This window comes from Nomascus leucogenys, chromosome 21 (genome assembly GCF_006542625.1).
Source record: "Nomascus leucogenys isolate Asia chromosome 21, Asia_NLE_v1, whole genome shotgun sequence".
NCBI classification, from domain to species: Eukaryota; Metazoa; Chordata; class Mammalia; order Primates; family Hylobatidae; genus Nomascus; species Nomascus leucogenys.
In genome coordinates this window covers 60,079,827-60,090,969 of record NC_044401.1, presented here as the reverse complement: position 1 = coordinate 60,090,969, position 11,143 = coordinate 60,079,827, and the positions used below count along the sequence as shown (strand labels likewise).

General features: G+C 43.9%; 1 protein-coding gene across 1 annotated transcript in view; it reads left to right on the top strand.

Moving 5' to 3' along the window:
• The first annotated feature begins 4,561 nt into the window (after positions 1-4,561).
• The window catches only part of ARL8B (ADP ribosylation factor like GTPase 8B), a 59,066-nt gene continuing 52,484 nt past the window's right edge, over positions 4,562-11,143 (top strand). The window contains exon 1 of the mRNA XM_003264925.4: positions 4,562-4,847. Within this exon, the coding sequence (XP_003264973.1) occupies positions 4,725-4,847 (123 nt within the window). The 5' untranslated portion in view covers positions 4,562-4,724. The remainder of the gene's footprint in view (positions 4,848-11,143) is intronic.

The window sequence follows — 11,143 nt, the reverse complement described above, 5'->3', positions numbered from 1 at the left end:
ACCACTGCACTCTAGCCTGGGTGACAGAGCAAGATTCTATCTCAAAAAAACAAAAAGTAAATTGTATTTTGAACAATCCATTTATATGTTTGAAAAGTCAAAGTTTGCCTCTAGGGGTATGTTATAGAATAACTAAAATAGGCTGGGCACAGTGGCTCACGCCCGTATTCCCAGCACTTTGGGAGGCCCAGGTGGGCGGATCACTTGAGGTCAGGAGTTGGAGATCAGACTAGCCAACATGGTGAAACCCCGTCTCTACTAAAAATACAAAAAAGTTAGCCAGATGTGGTGGCACATGCCTGTAATCCCAGCTACTTGTGAGGCTGAAGCAAGAGAATTGCTTGAACCCTGGAGGTGGAGGTTGCAGTGAGCTGAGATTGTGCCACTGCACTCCAGTCTGGGCAACAGAATGAGACTCTGTCTCCAAAAAAAAAAAAAAACAATAAAATAAAATACGATAAATAAATAAAAGAAAAACAGAAAAGTCAAAGTGGTATAAAAGTTATCTAGACAAGTCTCATTTCCATTTCTGCCACCAGACATCCAGTTTATCCTACCCCCATAGGAAATAATTTTTGTTAGTTTCCCAGTATTTCTTTATGCAGATACCATACACATATGCTCATATATGTATATATATGTATAAGCATATGCATTATTATTTTCTCATCTTACATTCCAAATGTCATTATGTACACAGTCTGAACCCTGATTTTTTTTTTGAGACAGTCTTTTTTTTTTTTTGGAGAGGGAGTCTCACTCTGTCGCCCAGGCTGGAGTGCAGTGGTGCCATCTCAGCTCACTGCAAGCTCTGCCTCTCGGGTTCATGCCATTGTCCTGCCTCAGCCTCCCGAGTAGCTGGGACTACAGGCGTCCTCCACCACGCCCAGCTAATTTTTTGTATTTTTAGTAGAGATGGGTTTTCACCGTGTTAGATGGTCTCGATCTCCTGACCTTGTGATCTGCCTGCCTCGGCCTCCCAAAGTGCTGGGATTACAGGCATGAGCCACCACGCCCGGCTTTGAGACAGTCTTAATCTGTCACCCAGGCTGGAATGCAGTGGTGCAATCTCAGCTTATTGCAACTTCTGCTTCCTGGGTTCAAGGGATTCTCCTGCCTCAGCCTCATGAGTAGCTGGGATTACACGCATGCACCATCACGCTTGGCTAATTTTTGTAATTTTAGTAGAGACAGGGTTTTGCCATGTTGGTCAGGCTGGTCTCAAACTCCTGGCCTCAAGTGATCTGCCCTCCCAAAGTGCTGGGACTACAGGTGTGAGCCACTGTGCCCAGCCATGAACCTTGATTTTTTTGTTTCTTGAAAATATTTCCTGATTATTATTCCTTATCAGTTTACAGATAACTTTCTTCTTCTTACATATTTTTTTTACAGCTGCATAGTATTCCTTTTTGGGGACACATCCTGGTTAATCAGTTCCCTATTGATAGACACTAATTGCTTCCCATTGTAAACTAAAAATAAAATCCTGGGCTGGGCCCGGTGGGTCATGCCTGTAATCCCAGTACTTTGGGAGGCTAAGGCGGGCAGATCACGAGGTCAAGAGATCAAGACCATCCTGGCCAACATGGTGAAACCCCATCTCTACTAAAAATACAAAAATTAGCTGGGCTTGGTGGTGTGCCTGTAGTCCCAGCTACTCGGGAGGCTGAGGGAGGAGAATTGCTTGAACCCGGGAGGCAGAGGTTGCAGTGAGCCGAGATTGCACCACTGCACTCCAGCCTGGCAACAGAGGGAGACTCGTCTCAAAAAAAAAAAAAAATTCCTGGGCTGGGTGTGGGCATGGTGGCTCACGCCTGTAATCCCAACACTTTGAGAGACTGAAGCAGGAGGATGACTTGAGCCCAAGAATTCAAGGCTGCAATGAGCTATGTTCTACCATTGCACTCCAGCCTGGGCAACTGTGCTCCACTCTGTCACAAAATCAAATAAACAAACAAAAAAACTAAGCCCCCTCAACTGACTAAACAGATCCTTCCTAGACAAAGAGATCCTAGGAAAATCTTTTTTTTCTTTTTTTTTCTTCAGACAGAGTCTCGCTCTGTCGCCCAGGCTGGAGTGTAGTTGCGCAATCTCGGCTCACTGCAAGCCCCGCCTCCCGGGTTCACGCCGTTCTCCTGCCTCAGCCTCCCAAGTAGCTGGGACAACAGGCACCCGCCACCACGCCCAGCTAATTTTTTTGTATTTTTAGTAGAGACGGGGTTTCACCGTGTTAGCCAGGATGGTCTCGATCTCCTGACCTCATGATCCGCCCGCTTTGGCCTCCCAAAGTGCTGGGATTACACGCGTGAGCCACCGCGCCTGGCCAATCCTAGGAATATCTTAAAAACTGAGTTCCTTCCCTCGACAAGATGGGAAGTCAGTCACACCTGGTTATACCTCCTCCCTTACATCGTTTAGAAACAACAAACGACTGGCCAAGCGAGGTGGCTGACGCCTGTAATCCCAGCATTTTGGGAGGCCGAGGCGGGCAGATCAGGAGGTCAGGAGTTTGAGACCATCCTGGCTATGGTGAAAACCCCGTCTCTACTAAAAACACCAAAAATTAGCCGGGCGTGGTGGTGGGCGCCTGTAATCCCAGCTACTCAGGAGGCTGAGGCGGGAGAATGGCCTGAACCCAGGAGGCGGAGCTTGCAGTGAGCCAAGATCGCATCACTGCACTCCAGTCTGGGCAACAGAGCGAGACTCCGTCTCAAAAAGAAAAAGAAACAACAAATGACCAACATTAATGTTAAAATAGAGATCATAAGACTGACAGAACAGACTCTTTGTGACAATTAGATACCAGATTATAAACAGGACCTAAGGGCATACTAGGCAAGGGTTAAATTACTATGTGCAAGATTTTTCTTTCTCTCTACCAGCTAAACCAGCACTGGCCTGGAGATAAACACAATTAAAACAGTTACAACTCTCTGCCAGATGCAGGCTAACTGACCTGTTCCACAAGCCTAACTATGGCTTTGATTAGACAAGAGACTGATTTCTGTAACTTTCTCCCGTTAAGAGACAACTAACCATGCACCCATGCATTGGTTCTGGCTGGCTTTTTTTTTTTTTTGAGATGGGGTCTTGCTCTGTCACCCAGGCTGGTGTACAGTGGCATGATCTTGGTCACTGCAACCTCTGCCTCCTGGAGTCAAGCGATTCTCCTGCCTCAGCCTCTGGCATAGCTGGGATTACAGGCGTGTGCCACCATGCCTGGCTAATTTTTGTATTTTTAGTAGAGACGGGGTTTTACCATGTCGATCAGGCTGGTCTTGAACTCCCGACCTGAGGTGATCTGCCCGCCTTGGCCTCCCAAAGTACTGGGATTACAGGCGTGAGCCACTGCACCCGGCCTGGGATAATTTTTTGTATCTTCAGTAGAGACGGGGTTTCACCATGTTGGCCAAGCTGGTCTCAGACTGACCTCATGATCCACCCGCCTCAGCCTCTCAAAGTGTTGGGATGACAGGCCGTGAGCCACCGCGCCTGGCCCAGTTCTGGCTGGTTTTACAGAGGCCAAGCACTTGAATACCTTTCCCGTCCCTGATTTACTTTCTGATGTGGAGGGCCTGATTATAATACTTTTACTTTATTTATTTATTAATTGTTTTTTGAAACGGGGGTCTCACTCTATCACCCAGGCTGAAGTGCAGTGGCATGATCTCGGCTCACTGCAACCTTCGCCTCCTGGGTTCACACAATTCTCCCACCTCAGCTTCCCAAGCAGCTGAGGCTACAGGTGCATGCCACCACGTTCGGCTAATTTTGTATTTTTAGTAGAGATGGGGCTTCACTATGTCGGTCAGGCTGGTCTCAAACTCCTGACCTCAGGTGATCTGCCCGCCTTGGCCTCCCAAAGTGCTGGGATTACAGGCATGAGCCACCGCGCCCTGCCTGATTATAATACATTTAAATGTTAAGTCGCCACCCCCAAATGAACACAGATTATATGTAACATACAGATTTGTTCACTATGTATGTAAGACCACCTTCATACATATTAATAGCTCCTTCCATAAGTTAAATATGTTTACTTGGCCAACCCCTCAATATAAATTCTTGTTGCACCCTTCCGTCTCTCAAAGTGCTTACTTTTGTTTTTTTATCCTGAGGCTGCACGTCCTGCCTACAGGTTATAATCCCCTTCTTAAGAAATAAAGCTCTCCTTTCTGAATTTATAAACGGTGTGATTTTTAAGTTAACAGTATCTTTTGCTACTACCAAAAATGTAGGAGAGGAATTTTTATTCCTCGCCAACTCTTCCAGAGTCTTGAAGTCTTCCTGCAGGGTAGATTGTTAATGAACAATTATAGAAAAAAAAGAATGAATGAATTAACGAATTAATAAGTGGATGAATGACGAATGAACCAACAACGAAGGAATGTGGAGAAAGCCTCAAGGGGGCCCGCGGGTACGCTGTGCTGCGGGGCATGCCCACCAGGTGGCGATGCCAGCGGCGGGCGGGCCTGGCCAGACTGGCCGCGCCGCTCTTGCCGTGGGTGCCGACGGCAGCGCCGGGACGGACGTGGGGGGTAGGGCGAGTCATATGATCCGCTCGGCTTCCTGGGTCTGGCTGCTGCCGCCCGCCGGTGTCCGCCCGTGTCGCGCCGGGGCACCAAGGAGCCGTTGGGGGGTTCGGGCGGAGGCCCGCTAGTGTGGAAGTCGTCGACGCCGCCGCTCTTCCGTCCTTCCGTCCGTTCTCGTTCCCGGCCGCCATCATGCTGGCGCTCATCTCCCGCCTGCTGGACTGGTTCCGTTCACTCTTCTGGAAGGAGGAGATGGAGCTGACGCTCGTGGGGCTGCAGTACTCGGGCAAGACCACCTTCGTCAATGTCATCGCGGTGAGCGCCCGCCCACTCACTCACCCGGGGCTCCGCAGCCGGGAGTCCGGCCCGGCGCCTGTCGAAGGCCTGAGTTGGGGCTCCCCTCGGCGCGATGGGACTGATGGCGGGGGGCGTGCGAAGCTGGGCCTGTCATCTCCCGAGGGCCAGGATTTGGAATTTCCCGCGTGTTGGCGGCGCGGGGAGTAGCACTGAAATCAGCAGCGGAAGGGTTAAGTCAGTGTAGACATTTTCCAAGGGCTGTGTCCTCAACGCCGCGGGGGCTCGGAAAGAGTTAAATTGAGTTCGTCACATTTTTAAAGCGCTTGGGGATTGGGGTTTCCCTTGGGTTTGCCCAGTAGGGGCAGCCAAAGAGTTAAGTCCAGTCTGTCACTTTCCCAAAGGGTGGGATTTGACAAATCCGTCAGCCGTATGAGAAAGCGCAAGCATTAAGAGCCTCTCTTAAGTTGCCACTTTGGACCAATAGCCCCATTGTGAAAACGGGAGACCAGTGTGGGCGCCTTCCTGAATTCTGTGGGCAGCTCGTCCCATTTAATTCAGTTACTTGTTTTCACCCGTCCCCCAGGCGCGGAGACCAAGCTGATTGCTGAGCTCCAGCTAGCCCACGATACGTAGTATTTATTAAGCTAAGAGTTAATTGTCTTAAGCGAGTGGATAAGATGGATCTGCAGTCAGCGTAAAGTTAACTACCCTGCGAAAGAGGAGTTGGTCTTTAAATGGTGTTTTTCACTTGAAGAGAAAAGAAGGTACTGGGCAGGAACCAGGCTTAGCAGGCCCAGGGAATGGGTGGAAGGAAAATTGCGCTGAGGACTTACATAGAATGTGGTGTTTGTTCAGCAATGATTGAGTAGAAAGGTGATTATTTCGTTTTGCTTGTTTGGTTGGTTGGGAAATAAATAGGAGTGAAAGATTTCTCCTCGATCTTTATTTAGAGCCCAAGAGTTGCTGTGACTCAGTTTTAGCTGGTAGTGCTTGTACACGCCAGGGGAGTTTTAGAACTGTTCTGAAGGGAGATGGCAGCAGTTCTTCCACCTTTTCGATGACTGTTGAAATCCTGAAGACTAGCTGTCCGACTGGTTAGGTTACACAAGAATGATTCAAACACAGACAGCTTTCATGTTTGAGAAAATAGGTAACTTGTGATTCTTAGTCTTTGCAGTAATAAAGCAACAGGAGGGAGTAAGTCTTGGAGAAAAAGAGATTAGCAGAAACCCCAACGTTCTTTGAAGAATGATGTGTATAAGGAATATTTACCTGCTTGTTCGGCTCCTTTGTCCCCCAGGCTGGAGTGCAGTGGCGAGATCTCAGCTCACTGCAACCTCCACCTCTCAGGTTCAAGCGATTTTCCTGCCTCCACCTCCTGAGTAGCTGGGATTACAGCCGTCCTCCACCACGCCCGGCTAATTACTTTTAGTGGAGACGGGTTTTGCTTTGTTGCTCAGGCTGGTCTCAAACTCCTGACCTCCTGCGATCCGCCCAACTCGGCCTCTTAAAGTGCTGGGATTACAGGCGTGAGCCACCGCGCCTGGCCTCCTATCGTAATATTATGATTTTTTGCGCTTGGACTGACTATCTTTCCACAGGAATAGAAGAGTGGAATGTGTATCTAATACCACTAATTTTGTTTTTTTTTTTCTGGTAGAGACAAGATCTTTCTATGTTGCCCAGGTCAGCCTTGAACTCCTGGGCTCAAGCGAGTCTCCTGCCTTGGCCTCCCAAAGTGCTGGCATTACAGTCATGAGCCACCGTTCCTGGCCTAATACCACTAAAATTAATGAGGAAAGATGAACTTCGGGTTACATATTTATATTAGAATTTTTTTCTTTTCTTTTTTTTTTTTGAAGACAGAGTCTTGCGCTTTTACCCATACTGGAGTGCAGTGGTGCAGTCGTAGCTCACTGCAGCCTTCAACTCCTGGGCTCATGTGATCTTCCCTGTCTCAGCCTCCCAGGTAGCTGGGACTACAGGCATGTGCCACCACCATGGCTCGCTATTTATTTTTATTATTACTATTTTTTTAATAAAGTTGGGCTCTTGCTGTGTTGCCAGGGCTGGTCTTGAACTCCTGGCCTCAAGCAGTCTTCCTGCCTTGGCCTCCCAGCATACTGGGATTAGAAGCCCGCTAGAACTTTTATATAATATGGAAAAGATGAGGCATAAGCTTGAGTAAAGTTGAGCTCAGTTAACTGTAAATTTTCTCATATCCCCTCGAGATGAGAATTGGAGTCATCTTGTAAATCTTGTTCCTTTGACAACATTGAATTAATGTATCATGTAGATAGGTGTATTAATACAGCCAGTTGTATTTGTTGCAGTTGTTATGCATGGGAACTCTGAGCAAATCTTTGGGAAACTTCTTGCTGATTTTCATGCTTCTGTTTTCAGTAGACAGTGTAGCTTAATGAGCATGACCTTTGAAGTCAGACAACCCTGGATTTGAAATCTGGCTCTGCTGCTTAGCAGCCTTATATCCTCTTTGAGTCCTTACTTCTCCATCTATTAAGTGGAGGTAATGATATGTTTCTTACAGAGTTGCTCTAGGGATTACATGACATGAAAGATGTTAAGTGGCTAGCACTCATACCGGCCCACAGAAGGGGATAGGTAAATGGTAACTGTTGTTATTATTTGTAATTGGGCGTACCTGTTTAATGCAGGAACAATGGCTTGAAAAATACTGAGAAGAGACTCAACTGGTATCATTTTCTACTTTGAATCATTGTATCTGTCCAGATGTGGGCTGCAGTAGTGGATTTATGGATTGGGGAAAGTAATCGCATCATGTGTTCCCCCTACCCCCCCCACCATTAGATTATTATGTTTAACAACGACAAAACTTCTGCAAAGCTGTTGAAGTCAAAGTGAACCAGTGGCTCCACTATTATCTCTCTTTTTTTTTTGATGGAGTCCCGCTCTGTTGCCCAGGCTGGAGTGCATTGGCATGTGATCTTGGCTCACTGCAACCTCTGCCTCCTGGGTTCAAGCTATTCTTGTGCCTCAGCCTCCTGAGTAGCTGGGACTACAGGCGACTGCCACCATGCCCAGCTAATTTTTGTATTTTTAGTAGAGATGGGGTTTCACCATGTTGGGCAGGCTGTTCTCGAACTCCCGGTCTCAAGTAATGTGCCTGCCTTGGTCTCCCAAAGTGCTGGGATTACAGGCGTGAGCCACTGTGCCCAGCCCACTGTTACCATTAGACTATTCTTTTTAAAATTGTAATGGTGTGGGTAGCTTCAGTTAAAAAAAAAGTCACAAAGATAAGGTGATGGATGTGTTAATTAGCTTGGTTTAGTCATTCCACACTGTAAACATGTATCAGAACATCTCATTGTACTCCATAAATGTATACAATTATGATTTGTCAATTAAAAGTAATACTAATTTAAAAAAGAAAAAAGACATCTGGGCTGTAATTGGCTGTGGCTTTTAAGATGCTGGAAAGAGGACCTCAGTAAATTTCATACTTTTTTTTTTTTTAACCTCAAGGCTCTAACGTAACCCCTGATTCTTATAGAATATATTAAGGATGTAGTGATTACAATCCAAGGTAGTTATTAAAGATGATTTTACAGATTTTTAGGTAGAAACGAGTCCAAAATAGTAAGTTTAGCCTTTTAAAAAATCAGCTGCACTTTTTGTATTGTATATAAAATGTTTGCTTTATAGAATCAGAAATACAGATGTATTGAGTACTATGTGTCACTCTAGAAAGTTGACCATTTATTTATTCAAATTTAAGAAGCAACTTCTCAGGTTTGAAAAGCCTCAGCTGAAGCCAATTTTCTTTTTGTAAAAATCAACATTTTGTAAACAAATTAAAATGTCACTACATGTGCCTTAAACATTAAGGAAGATTTGATAGATGTCATTTAACTTACTCAAAAGGTTCATGAAGCTGAATTACTATTACATGTAAGGTTTGGTTTGAGTCTAAAAGATAATGCAGCTTAGTTGCAGAATGCTCAGACTTAAAATGCCTTTCCTTAGGAATTTAAAACTGAAATGATACCTAATTTAATCCAATTTTATGTAGAGACACTTGATATACATAGTGTTCTCTTTTGTTCTGAACATTATAAAAAAGAAACACCCTAGTCTTTACTTTTCTGACTAGTGTCAGGGAATGAAGTATTTTCCATTGCTAACTGTTCTGGCAGTTATTGTACAATAAGTCATGTGCCTGTATGTGTAATGTATATTGAGTAATCTTCATTTTTAACTGGGGCTCTTAGATATGTTATAGTTATTAAAAAATACCTAATAGGATTTACCAAAATAATACAGGATAAATCTTATGGACATTATGTATTGTTTAAATGGAAGTATAAAAATTTGTCTACACTTTTGCACATTGTTGATACCTGAAAGGTTAATCCAAGGAAAAGTTTATTACTGCTGAGAATTAGGAAAAGAAGATATTTGGGAAGACTGTAGAAATATGAACCTGGAATCATTTTTTAAAGAGATTGTAGAAACCTTAATGAAGTAGTCTAATTTTACCCTGATTTTTTAGATGTGGCTAGCAGATCCAGTGAGGTTAAGTGGAATTCCTAAGGCAACAAAGCTAATTAGCAGCAGAGATAGAATTAGAGTCTGGGGCCAGTGTACTTTCTACTTTTCCCACCTCTTTAGATCCAGCTGAGGTTAGAACCATAGAACTGTGGATTGGGAGATCTTAATCCATTAAACATCTTTTTTGTATTTAATTTAACTTAAAAAATCAGCTGCACTTTTTGTATTGTATATAAAATGTTTGCTTTATAGAATTAGAAATACAGACATAATTATGAGTACTATGTGTCACTCTAGAGACAGCATTTTAAATCCAGGCATCTTAACCATATTGACTAACATTTGAGGACTATATATTTATCTATGAACATGAATTAGGAGAAGGAATGATAATCTATAGAAAGTAAGAGTGGAATATTATGTTTGGATATTTAAATAACTGGCTAACAGGCATTATTGTGTTTTTGAACTACCTTTAATATCTTTAAAAAGCAGAGGGAGATCAAGACCATCCTGCTAACGTGGTGAAACCCCGTCTCTACTAAAAATACAAAAAATTAGCTGGGCGTGGTGGCAGGCGCCTGTAGTCCCAGCTACTCGGGAGGCTGAGGTAGGAGAATGGCGTGAACCTGGGAGGTGGAGCTTGCAGTGAGCCGAGATTGCACCACTGTACTCCAGCCTGGGCGACAGAGCGAGACTTCGTCTCAAAAAAAAAAAAAAAAAAAAAGCAGAGGGCCGGGCGCAATGGCCCACGCCTGTAATCCCAGCACTTTGGGAGGCTGAGGCGGCTGGATCATGAGGTCAGGAGTTTGAGACCAGCCTGACCAACATGGTGAAACCCCATCTGTACTAAAAATACAAAAATTAACCTGGCATTACTCAGGAGACTGGGGCAGGAAAATTGCTTGAACCTGGGAGGTGGAGGTTGCGTTGAGCCAAAATTGGGCTACTGCACTCCAGCGTGGGCAACAGAGTGAAAATCTGTCTCAAAAAAAAGCAGAAATAATTTTGTATTTGATTGCATTGCTTATTATTTAATTTCTTTGGAGATAAGAATGGCAAAAACCATTTTTAAAGAAAATGGGCTGTGGTTCAAGTCTAGATGTTTTACACATATGAAAACTCACTGGAGAAGCTAGTCTTCCAATAAGGTGGTCTTCAAGTATAGATTCCGAGTTGTGGAAAATGAGGCATCTTACAAAGGAACATCTCTACCTTCCATAAAGTTTCTACCCTTCATCCCCTCTCCAATTATTTGTTTTTCCTTTGCAGAACAAGAATCTTGAAAGCCAAATGTTCTCATTAAGAAGCTGTTAGAGTGCAATAATGCATTCTAAATGACTGTCTTAGAAGATATTTCACAAGTTAATGGATTTTTTTAAGTTTTTCAAAGATATAGTAAGTGGATGGTTATTGAACATGGATATAAAATACATTGAACCTATAAAAAAGTTACTCAAATATTATTAAAAATTTTTTTCTGAAATTTTTTTTGTGTTATCAAAACAATACAGGCTCATTAGCAGAGATGTGAAAAGAATAGTATAAGTTAGAAGAAGCCACTTACTTCTATCTAAGATTAACTACTGTCAACATTAAAAGCATTTCGTTTTTGTCTTCTTAATGTGTATATCCAGATGTCTTTTAAAAAGTTCTGAGATAATATTACTTATAGTGCTTTATATTCTGGTTTGTTACAGTGTATGCATTTTTCTATCTAAAACATTTTTCATGTCTTCATAGTTTATTCCATTGTCGTATATCTTGTAGATATACCATAACAT